Genomic DNA, 17,895 nt, shown 5'->3' with positions numbered 1-17,895 from the left:
TGTTGGCAAACATCGTCATTGGCTTCCCAAGAGTAGGCAAAGCTGCCCCTTCATGCTAGTGTCAGTATTTAGTCCTCCAGCAGATATCCACAGCCTTTTCACCTTTGAAAGAAGATCACATTAGTCTTGTTTATATATTCATGCCTTTGGTTGAATTTGACTGACATGCATTTATATATTGATTCTATAGAACATGCCAGGCACAGGGCTAGCTGATAGGGTATAAAGGCAAGAAATAAACGGCCTCCGACTGCTACTAATTTACATTCTACTAGAAGCTAGTAGCTTAAATTCTACTAAAAGACATAATGCCTCTAAATTCTACTAGAATTCTACTGGTTTTTAAGATAGAGATATAAGAGACCGCTTCAGTATAATATACTGGTAAGGGAACTGTTAAAGTATGGTAAAGGCAGTTAGCCCAACTTGGGAATTGAGAGAACCTTCCAGGAGGAACTGACATTTTGCAGGTTGACGTTTTGCATTGTTGGCTAGGAGAGGACAGGTGGGAAGTATACAGTGGGCAGGTGTGAAATACTTATGGGGAATGAAAACGCAGCTCAGTATTTCTAGGGATGAAAGTGTAGCAAGGTGCAGTGGCTCATACCTGTAATTTCATCACTTTGGGAGGCCAAAGCAGGAGGATCGCTTGAGCCCAGGAGTTCGAGACCAGTCTGGGTAACATAATTATACCCCATCTCTAAAAAAAAAAAAAAAAATTTAAAATTAATCAGATGTGATGGCATGTGCTTGTAGTCCAGCTACTCCAGAGGCTGAGATGGGAGGATCAGTGGAACCTGGGAGGTGGAGGCTGCGGTGAGACTTGATTGCACCACCGCACTCCAGCCTGACTGACAAAGTGAGATCCTGTCTCAAAAAAAAGTGTGAGCAAGGTCTGACAGTGTCAGGTCATGGAGACTTGGTATCATGTCCGGGCATTGAGCTCTGCCTTGTGGGTTATCTGAGCTGGGAGCAGGGACCAGACAGATGGGTTAACATTAGCAAACACCCTGAAAATGGAAGGGCCATTTGGAATGATTGGGACTGTCCACTTCAACAGAGAATGCAACTGCTGGATCACCACCGTCTCAGGCATTGCCATAAGCAGAGTGATTTCATTGCATTGGCTTCAGTTGACAAAATGTATGACCTTAATACTACACAGTTAAATGTGACAGAGCTTGCACATGTTGTTGAAAAAGTCACATGGACAGGCAGGAGATTGTGATCCCGTAATGGGAGGCTTGAATTTCTCACTTTTGAGATGGGCATGATTGAAGCTGTGTGGTTAAGCGTGCTCTGCAGGAGAGAAAGGTTGGGATTCTGGGACAGCAAAGAGGTGGGAAAGTGAGAAGGATGTGGCCATGGTGGGTAAACTGGGCCCTGTGAGGGCAGGGAGTGGGCATAGCTCATGCTTATGGGCTCATTTTCTTTGATGACATTCAGGGAGAGTTTCTCTTTTGATAGTCAAAGGTCAAGCCGTTTAGTATATGACTCTGGTGGAGAAAATTTTAGGAATGCAATGTATTAGGGAAATGAAGCATGTAGCAAAATAGAGACCAGAAAAGGTTAGAAATAGGAATTTGTAATCACATTCACCTGTAGGCTTCTGTTTTTTTCCCACAGCAATACTCTTCATTAATTCATTATTTCGTTTGTTACACAAAATATATTGAGTACCATCTATTTGGAAGGGATTACACTATTCAGTTGATTTAACAATGCATTGGACAGTTTGTTCTCAAATACTGTTGATCCTGTTGGAATGAGACATGCATAGAATTGGTTGTCATATGTCCCATAAACTTGAACTTGAAAAATACTGTGGAAATTGAAAGTAGGAAAATAATACCTGATCATAGAAGGCTTAATGAAATCGGAGAGGCTTGTTATCTAGGCTTTTAAGGAGCTTTGTAAATGATTTGGGTGTGGGGGCTGTATTAGTCAGGGTTCTCTAGAAGGACAGGACTAATAGGATAGATGTCTGTATGAAAGGGAGTTTGTTAGGAGAATTGACTCACACAATCACAAGGTGAAGACCCACAATGGGCTGTCTGCAAGCTGAGGAGCCAGGAAGCCAGTCTGAGTTCCAAAACCTCAAAAGTAGGGAAGCTGATAATAGTGCAGCCTTCAGTCTGTGGTCGAAAGTCCAAGAGCCCCTGGCAAATCACTGGTGTAAGCCCAGGAATCCAAAAGCTGAAGAACTTGGAGTCTGATGTTCGAGGACAGGAAGCATCCAGCAAGGGAGAAAGATGAAGCTAGAAGACTTAGCCAGTCTAGTACTTCCACGTTCTTCTGCCTGCTTTATTCTAGCCACGTGGGCAGCTGATGAGATGGTACCCACCCAGATCGAGGGTGGGTCTGCCTCTCCCAGCCCGCACTGACTCAAATGTTAATCTCTTTTGGCAACACCTTCACAGACACAGCCAGGAACAATACTTTACATCCTTCAATCCAATCAAGTTGGCACTTAATATTAACCATCCCAGGGTCAAATCCTAGCAGAGCAACCATCAAGAGGGAGCAGCAGAACTTTCCAGAGAGCAGAGGATGAGCTGTTGACCAGGACATTTTCGTGGGACTCAGCTCAACCAAGGTGTGATGTTGGAAAGGTGAACCCCAGTCAGGACATGCTTAGCTTCACATTCCAGAGTAAGATATATTTTTTAGTTTTTCATTCTTGCGGACAATATTAAGTAGGAGTTCAATTAAGTGACAAGAAAAATGTTAGTAGACGTTGCTGTGACACTTCCCCCCGATACTGATGGATTTAATATTATGGAGTAAGGTCCAAGTTGGTGTGCTCACCCTACCCCCAAAAAATCAAAATTTAGTAAATTAGAACAGGACTGGCCTAGCTGTAGCATGTGGGCCTAATGCAAACCAGCCCTTGATTTTCTAAATAAAGTTTTATTGAAACCCAGCCATGCTCATTTGTGAATGTCTTATTCCTGGCTGCTGCTTAATTACAACAACAGAGTTGGCTCTTTAGAGAAAAAGTTTGCCAACCCTTGACTCAGATTCCTTAGTAGTTGGATGTATTGCTTGAGGAGTCATTCTTAATCATTTGAGCTGTGTCAATTAATTTTAAGGATATTCTTCAATTCTTGACCTGTTGTTTAACAACTGATATCACCAGGTTCCTTATTTTTGCCCTCGTAATAGGTGGGTAATACACTGGTGGAACCTGAAAAATATTGTTATATTTCCCATCTGCAATTCATGGGTTTTAGTCTTTGGCATGAATAAATCAAGGAGAGTGTAAAATGTAGCATCTTGTGTGAGAAAACATTTCGCGTGAATTATCATCACACACTTCAACGGGGTTTGCCTCAATTCAGAGAATTAGTGTTATTTCAGATGGGAAGATTTGAGGAGAAAAATGAAAAACAGAATATTTCATAAAACTCTGCCCAGATCAAGCATAAGAATGACTAGCATATGCTCTTGCCATTAAAAGTGATTTGACCTGCTGTGTGGGAGCATTCAGAAGGACAAAAATAGAAGCCTGGTTTGCAAACAGCTGTTTCTAACAAGAGTCTTGGAGTAAATTGTAGAAGAATCCTTGCTACGCTTGCCTAGAGAGATTGAGTAACTCAGCCATCATCCTTCTGTGATGAGAACATCATCACAACATGCCATCAGGATGTTAAAAGTGTGAGTTGGACAATTACTCTACTAAATTTTAAACTTAGACCATGGCTTTTTCTCTGCTTATAAATTTTCAGAAAAAATAATTCATACTCCTTCACCTGTTTTTTTTTTTCTTTCCCCCATATCCCATTCTCCAACTTTCCTAAGTTAATTTCTGCTTCAAAACCCAAGTCAAAACCTATTGGTACAGGGCAGGTTTGCCCAGGTAAAAGACATTTCTTTTGATTTTTGTTGGTACTTAATCAAAGTTATCTGTGGGCATATCTTTGTTTGTTTGTTTGTTTGTGGCAGGGTTTCACTTTGTCACCCAAGCTAGAGTGCAGTGGCATGATCACAGCTCACTACGGCCTCAACCTCCTAGGCTTACTCAATCTTCCTGCCTCATCCTCCCATGTAGCTGGGACTAGAGGCATGCACCACCATACCTGACTATTTTATTTCTTATTTTTTGTAGAGACTGGGTCTCACTATGTTGCCCAGACTGGTCTCAAACCCCGACCTCAAGTGATCCTCCTACCTTAGTCTCCCAAAGTGTTGGGATTACAGGTGTGAGCCACTGTGCCTGGCCTGTGGATATATCTAAGCTGTCTTTTGAGACTTTTAATTTCTGTAGGGCAAGGTCCCTGTTCACTGTGTTCTCTCTGGGATTCTGTTGGCATACAATCACAGTTCTCAGTGAGTATTATCTGAGCTATCTTTTGAGGCTGTGAGTTTCTGTAGGGCATAATCTCCATGGTATACCTTTGTGTCCCATTTAGGGATGTGAAAATCAGTAAAGCCTAGCATTTGGCAGGACAGGTTCTAGAACTATACCTAATACCATCAATTACTGGCTGTGTAACCTTTGCCAAAGTTTTCTTGGCTGTGAAATGGGTTACTTGCCTTGCAGAGTGATGGTGAGAATCAAGAGTTAATATTGAAGTCATGAGTTTGAATGGTTTGGGGTACATGTGAAACTCCATCATTAGTCCTGATCATAGCAAGTCAGTGCTTATTAAATATCTGCTGAATGAATGAAGCATCCCGTGTCCACCCTCTGAGTTCCTCTGAACTCTGCTCAATGATAATGTGAGTGGTGCCTGGGAGAGCAGATTTTGGTGCTTTTTCAGCCTGACAGACACATTTGGCGCATCTCATTTTCAACGCAATATCGCAGGAGGAAGGAGACTGAAAGCTACACCATCTGACAAACAAGGGCACTTGCTCATCAACACATGCCTGCAAATGTGTGATCATGCTTCCTCCAACATGTTTTTCCATAGGCAGTGTGTGCTCGGATGTGTTCATCATCTGTTAAAAAAATTTTAAAACATTTTTTTGCCATGACTGTTGTAAAATCTCTCCCTTTATAGCTTTAGAAAATTGCACAAGATTATGTTTATGGATACATTTCTTTAGGACCTGAATATAGACTCAGAACTATTAATACAAGATGGGAATCTTGTGATGTTCCACATAGTGGGTTCAGAGCTTCCAACAGAGCATTTCACAAGTGTGACAATTTTGTTAACACTAGCTGCAGACGAAACCATGCCTGGTGCTACCATTCAGGTGGTCAGTAGGTGGCTAGATCTAGGGGCTACAGGCACATAGTCCCATGCCTGCAATAGAGGTGCTCTGTGCATCTAACCTGAGCAGAGGTAAGCCGCTTCTTTGCACCCAGACAGAAGTGTTGCCACCAGGTGGCCGTTTGTGGCTTGGAGCTCCTTTGGGGATCTGGAATCTCTGGCAGGCTGTGATATTTCCAGGGCCTCTGCAGGAGATTTGTTTTATTTTGTTTTGCTTTCAACGTGGTTATACATCAAGCCATGTTCTTATAGGATGCCTCTTCCATCACCCGGAGTTCTGGGATATTAGCACATTCCTCAGAGGGGAATAGATCACTGGCACTTGGGTTGTAAAATACACAGACCTTGGATGTGCCTGTGGATTTTTGTGAAACTATGTGCTTGGTTTTCTGTTTTTTAAGACATGTTGTCTCTCTGTCACCCAGGCTGGAGTGCAGGGGCACAGTCATAGCTCACTGCAGCTTCAAACTCCCAGGTTCAAGCAGTCCCCCCCGAGTAGCTGGGACTACAGGTGTGTGCCACCATACCTGGCTAATTTTTTAAATTAATTTTTTGTTTTGTTTTGTTTTTGTAGAGATGGCATCTCACCACGGTGCTGAGACTGGTCTTGAACCCCTGGTCTCAAGCAACCCACCTGCCTAGGCCTCTCAAAGTGCTGGAATTACAGGCATGAGCCCCTGCACCCAGCCACTATCTGCTGTTTAAGGGCCATGTTTTTCAGCCACTCTCTCACATGGCTCTACAGCCAGATGCATCCCTTGGCTTCCCCTGGTGAGCCCTAGTAAACCATCCTTGGACATTGCCTTTCACCTTAAAGATGATGCACAGATCAACTCCTGGGAGGGTACGAAATTCACTCGGTGCCTCAATCCTTAATTCTACTGTTCAGATGTATCTTTCTGAGTTTCGACATAGGCTGTAGAAACTAAATGTGGTTTACAAATATGGTGTGATCCTCTTCTCTCAGGACATAGAAAACTTGGCACCAGTGCTCTTGCTGCAAAGATAAAGTGATATCGGACAACTGTTTAAATTCACAGGCTTGGCCGGGCGCGGTGGCTGAAGCCTGTAATCCCAGCACTTTGGGAGGCCGAGACGGGTGGATCACGAGGTCAGGAGATCGAGACCATCCTGGCTAACACGGTGAAACCCCATCTCTACTAAGAAATACAAAAAAAAAAAACTAGCCGGACGAGGTGGTGGGCGCCTGTAGTCCCAGCTACTCAGGAGGCTGAGGCCGGAGAATGGCGTGAACCCGGGAGGCGGAGCTTGCAGTGAGCTGAGATCCGGCCACTGCACTCCAGCCTGGGTGACAGAGCGAGACTCCGTCTCAAAAAAAAAAATTCACAGGCTTTGGAGTCAGACAAACCTGGATTTGTATCTGTAACTCTACTGCTTACTAAATAAGTGACCGTCAGCACATAACTGAAGTTCTCTCAGCCTCAGATTGTACAACTATGTTATATATTTCATATATATTATAATGAAAATGTTATGAATGAGTTTAGATTGATGGAGAATTACAAAGGTAGTACAGAGGTCTATTTTTCACCCAGCTATCTGCAATCTTACCATCCTACACAACTATGGTGTCTTTGTCAAAATTAACCTTCCCATGTTACCAGCTTTCCCATTAATGCCCTTTCTCTGTTTCGGAATCCAATACACAATGCCACGTTGCATCTAGAAGATTAACTTTGAGAGGGTGCTTTTTCCTGATTTTAATAGCTTGGTTTTTGTTCCCATTTATTTATGCTGTTTTATTTAAAACAAGGGGGCAATATTTGTATATCTAAACCATTCATGAAACCAGCCCTTTTTTGTTATATAACAATCACTTATTTTGTTGTTGTTAGATTTAAAGTGAAGACGGTGTGAGTTTGATCAAGTAGCAGGATAAGCAGGTGAAAATTTTATGAGTTTGATGGAACAAAAGGAAAACTAGACTGTAATTCACACATTGAGATTCCTCCCAAAGCTCTGCTTTCAACTGCTTGAATGAACTACGGCAAAGTAGTTAAACTTCCCATTTGTTGGCTGTGATCTCTGTGAAGCAGGAATCACAGTATCTGTCAGAGAATTACCTTCAAGTGATGTTGAAAAGATAAAATAAGGGGAAGAGTTTTAACTTTCTTAGGAGGCCATCACAGAAACTACAAAGTATGATGTGAACTTCCATAGGAATCTCCCCTAAGTGACTGGGCATGTAGAATGTCTGAATGTCTGCAAAGGTCAGAGCCTGCTGAGGAGAGGAATTCAGTCTACAGTCTTCAGCTGTAAGAAATGAGCTTTTAACTATTCACAATAGCAAAGACATGGAGTCAACTGAAATACCCATCAACAGTGGACTGGATAAAGAAAATGTGGTACATACACACCATGGAATACTATGCAGCCACAAAAAAGAATGAGATCCTGTCCTTTGCAGCAACATAGGTGGAGCTGAAGGCCATTATCCTAAAAGAATTAATGCAGGGACCAAAAACCAAATTCTGCATGTTCTCACTTACAAGTGGGAGCTAAACATTGAGTACACATGGACACACAGAAGGGAACAACAGACACTGGGGCCTACTTGAGAGTGGAGGGTGGGAGGAGGGAGAGGACTGAAAAACTACATATCAGGTACCATGCTGGTTACCTGGGTAATGAAATAATCTGCACACCAAACTCCCAAGACATGCAGATTACCTATATGACAAACCTGCATATGTACCCCTGAACCTAAAATAAATAAGAATAAGTACATAAACAAATACATAGATAAATAATGTAACATCTGAAAAACACACAAAACACACTAGCGCAGATAGCACAGAATGCAATAAAAGGAGGCATTCCTGTAAAGGTTAAAAAAAAAAAAAAGAGAGATGAGCTTTTAACAATGGAGATTTGCTTCAGGACCCCTGAAACCTCTGTCTCTAGTAATTTGCTTCCTAAGTGGCGTTTATTTCCAGTGTGACTCACACATGATATTCCTGAGAGGAATGAGCATTTTTTCATTGGCTTCATTCTCACTTAACTGTCTATTTAATGCTTCACACCAATTGTTTAAAACAGCCTCTTTTTTGAGTAGCTGAACTTCAACTCCACTCCCTTTGTCCCCAGCCTAACTTCCTGATGGCTACTTCAGTACCACTTAGCTCTGTGCTGTCTTTGTCATAAAGGGTGAGGAAGCAGTGTTTATTCCCCCAGCCATGGGTCACCTGCCCAGCTGGAGTGACTTCAGGCCTGTCCTGTCTAAGCCCTATACTGGAGCGCTTGGTCTCCATCCCTCAACAGGAGGTGTTGGTCATATAGGGGCCACAGGAAAACTGTCCCTTTGCCCTCTGAAGGTTTGTGAAAAATCTGCTGACAAAGGCAACTGAGAAAAGGCACACAAATTTATTAACACGCATGGAGCCTTACAAAATAGATCTCAAAGAAATGGCTAGAGGGTTGATGCTTTTATACCATCTTGAGGTTACAGAAAGAATGGGGCCTTGCCTCGTGGCCACACAGGTTAAGAGAGGGGAGAAGAGGACGCCTGGCTAGCAGAGGTGATCTTGTTATACAGATGAAACCTCCTGTGTAGCAGTCCCCAGAGAGAAGAGATGGTGAATGTTTCTTGCAGAACTTTAAAGGTGTGAGTCTCTCAGTTCATCTTTCCTAGATCAGACAAGGGAGGCCTTCAGAGAAAGCCTGGCTGCCTCAATGCAGATTTTCTCTCTCTCTTCTTTTTTTTTTTTCTGAGACAGATTCTCACTCTGTCATCCAGGCTGGAGTGCAGTGGCAAGATCTTGGCTCACTGCAACCTCCACCTCCCGGGTTCAAGCAATTCTCATGCCTCATCCTCCCAAGTAGCTGGGATTACAGGTGCCTGCCACCACGCCTGGCTAACTTTTGTATTTTTGGTAGAGACATGCTTTTACCATGTTGGCCAGGCTGGTCTTGAACTCCTGACCTCAGGTGATCCACCCGTCTCAGCCTCCTAAAGTGCTGGGATTACAGGTGTGAGCCACCACGCCCAACCAGATTTTCTCTACAGATTCAAATCTCCCCCACAAAAGACAGTTTTGCAGGGCTGCTTCTGTTTGCAGACCCTCTGAACATCCACCTCAAAATATGTTAAAGAAGAGTATTTTGGGGTGAAATGTTTTGGTTCCTTCAATGACCATCTTCTGAGATTATCTGCTGACATTCTGATCCACTCTGAACTCAGTCTTTCTGCCTCTGCCAGTACCCTTTCAATGCTGTATTTAATTATATTCTAATTGCCTCATAGGCACAAAGCCTGTTTCCTCAACTCTCCTGGTAAGAGCCATCCTGGTAATAAAATAATAACAATGATGATAATAGCCATTTTTTGTGCCCTTCCTCTCTTGCAGGCACTGAGCTTGGCAGTTGGGATAATCATTCCATATAATACTCGCATGGAAACGTTGTGGGAATGTGAGACCCAGATAGCTGAAGCTGTTTTCTCAAATGCAAAGGGCTGGTGTATCTGTTTCCTATGTCTGCTGTAATCATTTACCACAAATTTAGTGGTTCAAAACAACATGATTTTTTTTTAAATTTTAGATTCAGCGGGTACGTGTGCAGGTGTGTTACATGGGTATATGGCATTATGCTGAGGTTTGGGGTTCTAATGATCCTGTCATCCAAGTAGTGAACATAGTACCTGATAGTTTTGCACTCCTTGGCCTCCTCCTGCTCTCCTGCCAGTAGATCCCAGTGTCTATTGTTGCCATCTTTATGTTTATGAGTACTGAATGTTTAGCTCCCACTTATAAGGAAGAACATGCAGTGTTTGATTTTCTGTTCCTGCATTAATTCTCTTAGGATGATGGCCTCTAGCTATACCATGTTGCTACAAAGGACAATATTTTGTTCTTTTTTATGGCTGTGTAGTATTCCATGATGTATATGTGCCACATTTTCTTTATCCAATCCCTGTTGATGGGCACCTGGATTAATTCCACGTCTGCTATTGTGAATAGTGCAGCAATGAACATACAGGTACAGGTGTCTTTTTGGTAGAATGATTTATTTTCCTTTGGGAATAACCATGAATTAAATGGGTCCTCAGGGTGTTGGCAGGGCTGTTTCTTGCTGAAGGCTCTAGGGGAGAATCTTATTCCTTGCCTTATCCAACTCCTAGCGCCTGCCTGCATTCCTGGGCTTGGGGTACCCTTCTCTGCCTTCAAAGTCAACAGCGTAGCATCTACCAGCCTCTCTCTGTGATTATACCCCTCCACTTCTCTGACTCCCTCTTTCCCTTGAAAGGACCCTGTCTACAAAAAGAGTCAGACTCTGTAAAACGTTTGAAGAGATTTATTCTGAGCCAAGTAGACACAGGCCCAGGAGATCCTGCGAACATGTACCCAAGCTGCTCTGGCTACAGCTTGATTTATACATTTTAGGGAGACATAAGGCATCAGTCAATACATGTAAGATGTACATTGTTCAGTCTGGAGTCAGAGTCGGGGGGTGGGGGGTGAGGAGGCTTCAGGTCATAGGTGGACTCAAAGAATTTCTGATTGGCAGTTGGTTGAAAGAGTTGATTTAAAGACCTGCAGTCGATAGAAGGGAGTGTCTGGGTTAAAATAAGGGGGTTGTGGAGGCCAAGGTTCTTATGATGCAGATGAAGCCTCCAGGGAGCAGGCTTTAGAGAGAATACATTGTACATGTTTCTTATCAGACTTTAAAAGATACCAGACTCTTGGTCAGTTCAGTTCTCTCCCAGATCAGGGAAAAGACCCCGAAAGAGAAGGGGATTGTCTTGTAGGTTTTCCTCACAAGAGACAGCTGTGTGGGGTTATTTTGAAATGTCAAAGAAATATATTTTGGGGTAAACTACTTCAATTTCTATCAGGGCCTGCTGTCTGTGGTGTTGGTATCTTATTGCTACAAAGAGTCTGTTTTGTCCGTCTTAAGGTCTCTGTTTTCATGTTAATGCTGGTCAGTTGTACCTGAATTCCAAAGGAAGGAGGGCAAAATGAGGCATGTTCAATCCCCTCTTTCCATCATGGCCTGAACTAGTGTTTCAGGTTAAACCTTTGGAATGCCCTTTGCTGAGAGGAGGGGTCCATTCTGTTAGTCGAGGTGCTTAGGATTTTATTTTTTGTTTACAACCCTATGATTACATTGGATCCACTCAGACAATGCAGGGTAATCTCCTCATCTCAAAATCCTTAGTCACATATTTAGAGTCCCTTTTGCCATATAAGGCAAAATACCCATTTCCCCAGGCTCCAGGCTCCAGGAATTTTGATGCGGACACTTGGGGGCACCATTATTTTGCCTACCACAGCTGGTGTCAAGTAGAAATGGAACTTGAATTCCCTGACTCCAGAGTCATTGATTTGAATCTTTGGTGACTCAAATCTTTGTTGCGTTGAGTCCCTCTGATTACAAAGTTTTTGTTCAAGATGGCATACAGTGCTGACCATGTCACGCATGGTGGTGACTGTGTCATATATATTCCTTTTTTCAATACAACATATACTATATTGCTCATGGAATACTCATGGATGGAATCTATGTAATTAGAGCAGTTGGTTATTCTACACTGAGCACAAAAGAGTCCATTGAAGTGAGCATTGAAAGCGTTGAAATCTCCCTGTTGCCTCTTACCTCTTTTTTGATATTTTAGGAGGAAAAGCAAACAACTGGGAAGGAGGTATCCGGGTTCCAGGCATCCTTCGTTGGCCCAGGGTGATACAGGCTGGCCAGAAGATTGATGAGCCCACTAGCAACATGGACATATTTCCTACAGTAGCCAAGCTGGCTGGAGCACCCTTGCCTGAGGACAGGTACTCTGATGCCAGGGTGGTTGGTATTGTCGAGCTCTGATTTCACAGCCCAATATGCTCCGGTTTGCCTGCATAATGGTGTGGGGACCAAGGCCTTTGGCCCCCTGGAGTTTTCCTGAAAATCACGGGTTTGAGGCAGGTCAATTAGTAGGATAAAAGGAATATAAATTTACTTAACGTGTACACAGGAGGCTTCCAAAGGAAGACCTAAAGATACAGGGGAAATTGTTCATTTTTATGCTGTGGTTCAACAAAGTACGGGCAGTGTGTAGAAGTAGAATTGGAGGGAAAAGTCTGACCTCATGCTAACGGACTGAGTGGGGAAACCCAGCCAGGCCTGTCTATCTAGATGCGTCTTGGCCTCTCTGAGCAGTGTTCCTTCCTTCTGGGCATGGGACAGGGCCCTCTCCGGAGCAGGGGTCTTATGACCTACAGTCAAACAAGGTAGGTCAGAGGATTTATTTATGGGCAGTTTTTCCACGGAAAGGCAGGGGGAAAGTTGGATTCATACTTTTAGTTTTGATGATGGTTTTGGGGATCGCAGTTTTGGTTCTTATGGGGAAGAAGGATTCTAGTTTCTCTGGCACCTTGGGGTAGCGTGGGACTGAGAGCCAGGAGGGCAGGAGAAGGTCAGAGGAAAGCTGCCCTGAGGCCGCTGCTGAGGCCCTCTATTTGGAGTGTCACACTGCCTCCAGCTGGACTTGTTATCTCTGTCCAGTCTGGGGCTTTACTGGTGGGTTTGCCAATGTAAAAACCCCTCTGCCAATATCTTTTTCCAGAGGGAAATAAACTCAGAGGCACTGAAGGTTTTTAGTGACCAGGAAGGTGGATGGGTAGTGTTTAATTCAGCCTTGGTCTTTCAGCATTGTGCTCATGCTATTGTTCTCGTCTGTTCACCCCTCCATTGCTTGCCATTGTGCAGCTGGGCCACAACCTCTTTGACCTCTGACATTGGGATCCCACACCTTTTCCTTTGTCCACACTCAGCAGCCCTTTGCTGTAACAGTGAGAAATGCAGCCAGTTCCCCAGCTAACGCCCCATTTCCCAGCACGTCTTCACTGAGAAGTTCTAAATGAAATGTCTTTCTCTTAAATTTAAATACGACTTCATATGACATTGCCAGTGGTTTCTTCCTAAGTGTTATTACCAATCTGAAGAGTTTTAAGTGAAGCACACTGATTAATTGTTTTCATTAGTTTGGTGACAGACCAGGCTAATGTCACGCAGGCGGCTGCAAATCTTGTTTAAATTCAGCTACAATGAGAAGGAAGAGGAAAGGCGAAAGGAAAGACAAAAACAACTGCACTGCCAAAGCAAGTCCAGAGATAGATTTCCTCCCCCTCCTACTGTATTCGACCTTGTTTCCTTAGTGGTTTCAACTCTGCTTTAGATATACACTCTTCCTCAACACACACAGATACACACCAATGAGAAATGCAGCTTTGACAGTTCAGCTATTCTCAAACTTTGAGGTCTCAAAACCCCTTTTCATTTCTTCTATGATTGAGGACCCCAATGATCTTTTGGTTATGTGGGTTGTGTCAAGAGATGCTTGTTATATTAGTAATAAAAAATGAAATTTTTTAAGACACCAAAGTACTCCAAGCTCACATTCCATTGGCTAATACATCGATGATGTCATCATTCACCCTGTGGCCACTAGGAATGTTCACTGTACACTCCTAAAAGAGTGATAGTGAGAAAGACAAAGAGTGCCTTCCTGTTGTAAAGATAACACTGGCCTCACAGACCTCCTGAAAGGGTCCCAGAGAGTCTCTGGATCATGCTTTGAGACTAGCGGGTGCTATGGCTAAGAGTGGAGATTCTAGACCTGCACTGGTTGAATCCATATTCTTCTTCTTTTTTTTTTTTTTTTTTTGAGATGGGGGTTTCACTCTGTCACCCAGGCTGGAGTGCAGTGGCACCATCTCAGCTCATTGCACCCTGCTACTCCCAAGCTCAAGCGATCCTCCCACCCCAGCCTCCTGAGTAGTTGGGACCACAAGCATGCGCCACCACGCCCAGTTAAGTTTTTGTATTTTTGATAGAGATGGGGTTTCACCATGTTGCCAAAGCTGGTCTTGAATTCTTGAGCTCAAGAAATCCTCCTGTGTCGACCTCCCAAAGTGCTGGGATTACAGGCTTGAGCCACTCACCTTGAGTCTGAGGCCAATAGGGGAATTGTAAGATCTCCTACTCCAGTCAAACTATTCTTTTTTTCCACTCTAGTGATGGAAAACATGGCAGCAGTGTCTTACAGAAAGTTTTTCCTGTATAAAGCCAAAAATCCCATTCTCTTTCACCTCCTCATTGGCTGTAGTTCTTACCTTTGGAATAAAGCTTAATACTTCCTCGAGTAGCTAGAACAGAATGTTCAGTCAATCTCTTTTATTAAATTTGTCTCTCATGACCCATAATGTTAAAACCATCACTGCTCTTCACTTTTGTAATATCTTGGAATGGCTTTCTACCCAGTGGGGGAAAAGCAAGGTAAGGAAAAAGTTCAGAGGCAAAGAGGAAGATTCATAAAGGGAAATCTTACTGCTTCTACCTTCTAGCTGCTCTAGTCTGAGGCTGATGGAGGTCAATCTGTGTTTCTTATATGTGCTCAATGAAGAAGGTAAACAGCGTCCCTCTTAGAAGACCCAAGTATTTTGTGTGTGGGTTTCTGTCATCAATAGAACCAACTCTCAATACTGAAGGTTCCACTCTGTTTCTGATTCCTTTCATGAACCTTGGAGGTGCTTGTTGACCTCATTGTTTTGTTTTGTTTTGTTTTTTGAGACAGAGTCTTGCTCATTTGCCCAGGCTGGAGTGCAGTAGTGCAATCTCGGCTCACTGCAACCTCCACCTCTACCTCCCAGGGTCAAGCGATTCTCCTGCCTTAGCCTCTGGAGTAGCTGGGACTACAAGCATGCGCCACCATGCTTGGCTAATTTTTTACATTGTTAATAGAGAGGGGGTTTCACTGTGTTGGCCAGGCTGGTCTCAAACTCCTGACCTCAGGTGATCCACCTGCCTCAGCCTCTCAAAGTGCTGGGACTACAGGTGCGTACCACTACGCCCAGCTAATTTTTGTATTTTTAGTAGAGACAGGGTTTTACCATGTTGGCCAGGCTGGTCTTGAACTTCTGACCTCAGGTAATCCACCCACCTTGGCCTCCCAGAGTGCTGGGATTATAGGCATGAGCCACGGCACCTGGCCAGTTGACCTGGTTTTAAATCACATATGTTGCTTCTGTGTTGAGGTCCTAGCTTCTGGTACTAGTCCAGCTGTAAAATGTCTTCATCATCCTAGAGACAGCACAGGTTAGAAAACAGAAATGTGCTTCCAAGTGCCTCATGGGAATAGAATTATCACACAGTACCTTATTTAAAGCATATTGCCAACCAGGTCCAGTAATATTCTTATGTATTTGTCCAGAAGACTTTGAATATCTAAAGTAGTGTTTTCCCCCAGGGGTCACTTATCAATGCCTGGAGACATTTTTTATTGTCTTGGCTCAGGGTGCTACTGGCTCAGATGTGCCACCAAGCATCCTGCAATGCACAGCACAGTCCCCTACTATGATGAATTATCTTACCCGTTATGTCAGTAGTGCTGACGTTGAGAAATCCTACCCTGAAATTTATTATTGCTCTTTATGGAAAATGTTGTTATAATGGAAAATCCCATCAAAACTTTTCAATAAAAGCATCTAGACAATACCCTCACATCTATATCCATCTATAAATGTGATACACAGATGTCTGCCTTTTAGAAAATAGCCTTAACTCCTTCCTGCTCAGAGTGGTGCAAATAAGCTTTCTCAGCTTCCTGCTAGAGAGATATTAAATTTGCGCTTCTCAGGAGAAGAAACTCATTCAGAAGGTTGGACCCAAGCTGTTTGATGGGCACTTAACAAAGTGCCTTCGCTTCTTTCTGCATTTTGTCTGAAGAGGATAATTTCTGTTCAGCAGACCTCTATTCTTCAAGCACTGTCCTGTAATTCTCAGGAAGCATTTTGGATCTAGTGGGAGTCCTTCCTGGCCAATCAAAGCATGGTGGCAGATCAGAAGCCCTTGGATCCAAGGTTTCTACTTAAGCCAAAAGAAAGGTAGTCCGGAGGAACACAGGAAAGATTTTTGTTGTTGTTGTTGTTTTGTTTTTGTTTTGCAGCATCTTAACACTGCAGTGAGAATAGTTCTCTAAGTCAACCCTATGATGTGCTTACGTGAGGTTTCTCTCTGGCAATGAATTTTTCTTTCATATGCATGTTAGTGATTCATTTTCATTCAGTGGCATGACTTATCAGAAGAACTTTCAGTGTCCATCACCCTGGGCATATTCAGAAAAATTATTTCCCTCCAGGTCTCCAAATAAGCTGATTTTGGAAATAAATGGAGGACAACCTTTTGTGTTACAAAAGGCAGCAACAGGGGCTTACAAAAAAGAAGAATCTAATACCTAAGTGTTTTAATTCATTAACGTGAAAATTGTTTCTTTGAGTCTCATCTTTGCAAGCAGATACAATATTGCCATAGTATGAGTATGACCATGCCCCTTCCTAACATGGTATTAACATCAGTAATAGAGAATGGCAACAAGCCATAGTTGGTTACACCTTTTGGAAAACTCAACATTTTAACCATAGTCCCTTCAGCTGGGACGCAAGGAAACAGAGTGCTGGCAACCTCAAGAATCAAATGTTAGAGGTGAAATATTTAGAGCTTCTGGTCCATAATTAAAATAAAAATTGACTTCATTTTTTAAAGTTTCAAAAACAAATTAATGCTTTAATGCTCAACACACTTTTATCTAATGGAGACAAGGAATGGATTTAGCTGACTTCTCCCAGTAACTTATAGCTGAGCCACTAGAGAAGACCTTTTCAATAGAGTAAAACAGATGAAAAAGTCAGTGAGCTATATCAGGTTCACATCAGTTTTGCAAAATTAAAGGTGACTCTCTTCATGGGAAGAATCCCAAGTTTGTGTGTGTAACCACTTATACTAATCTTGCTTTCTGTTCAAATATGGCAGAGGGCTTAATGTTTACAAATGGAAACATATTTTTCTAAATTGTGAAAATAACTTTCTGAATACTTAAGATTCCCTTTAGTTTATTACAGATATGTGTACTTTCTCCTAAAAATGTTTCCTTAACTATGATTGTCTACATTGAAATTGTTGTCATTTGTATATCAAATAAGCTGCTCACCAACATTGTGCCCCAAATAAGCTTCTCTATTAGTATCTAAGACCTTACCTTCTGTATCACCCTAAATCTTTTCTTTCTCTTATGATCCTTCAGTCCTTCCAGAGTTGGCTAGGCAATGGGCGGGTGGGAAGGACATTCCATGTGGAGGGATGAGGATGTTGAAAGCCTCAGAGCTGAAAGAGAGCACAGCACATTCTTGGAGGAATGACATCAATAGGGTTCAGGGAAGGTTTCCAGAACATGCCCTTTTTAATTATGTAAAAATTGTCTGTATGGTATTTAACTTGATCTGAAATTTTGACGCAAGGATGCCTTGCTAACAACCTGTTAATAGCGCTCCCATCATTGTCAGTCAGGAACTCAAGGAGAATAACTTCACCTTCCAAATGAAAAACACTCCCAAACACTCCCTTTTCCACCAAGAGCCATGAGGGCACTAGGACAGAAAACACATCCAGTTTTTTTAGCATTGGCTGTTATGCAAACATGCTACAAAAACTTGAATTAGTTTGCAAGAAAAAGCCCGTTAGACTGTTTCCAGAGAAAACAGCAATGCTTTGGGTCACTTTGAAAGTGGGTTGGCCCATCTCCCCCAGAACATGACACTCTAAAAGCATTTTTGTACTAGCAGCATTAATGGAAATGTGCTGTTCTCTGGGTTATTGCCATGGTTAACTG

At 42.8% G+C, this 17,895-nt stretch overlaps 1 protein-coding gene across 8 annotated transcripts in view; it reads left to right on the top strand.

The window, feature by feature from the left end:
• Positions 1 to 17,895, top strand: part of LOC105478088 (steroid sulfatase) — a 428,088-nt gene that overhangs the window by 156,119 nt on the left and 254,074 nt on the right. For all 8 annotated transcript variants that reach the window (XM_071089045.1, XM_011735064.3, XM_011735060.3 and 5 more), the window contains one exon: positions 11,857 to 12,016. In XM_071089045.1, the coding sequence (XP_070945146.1) occupies positions 11,857 to 12,016 (160 nt within the window). The remainder of the gene's footprint in view (positions 1 to 11,856; positions 12,017 to 17,895) is intronic.

This window comes from Macaca nemestrina, chromosome X (genome assembly GCF_043159975.1).
Source record: "Macaca nemestrina isolate mMacNem1 chromosome X, mMacNem.hap1, whole genome shotgun sequence".
NCBI classification, from domain to species: Eukaryota; Metazoa; Chordata; class Mammalia; order Primates; family Cercopithecidae; genus Macaca; species Macaca nemestrina.
Note: the sequence above shows the minus strand (reverse complement) of the source record. Positions and strands in the feature narration are given on the sequence as shown.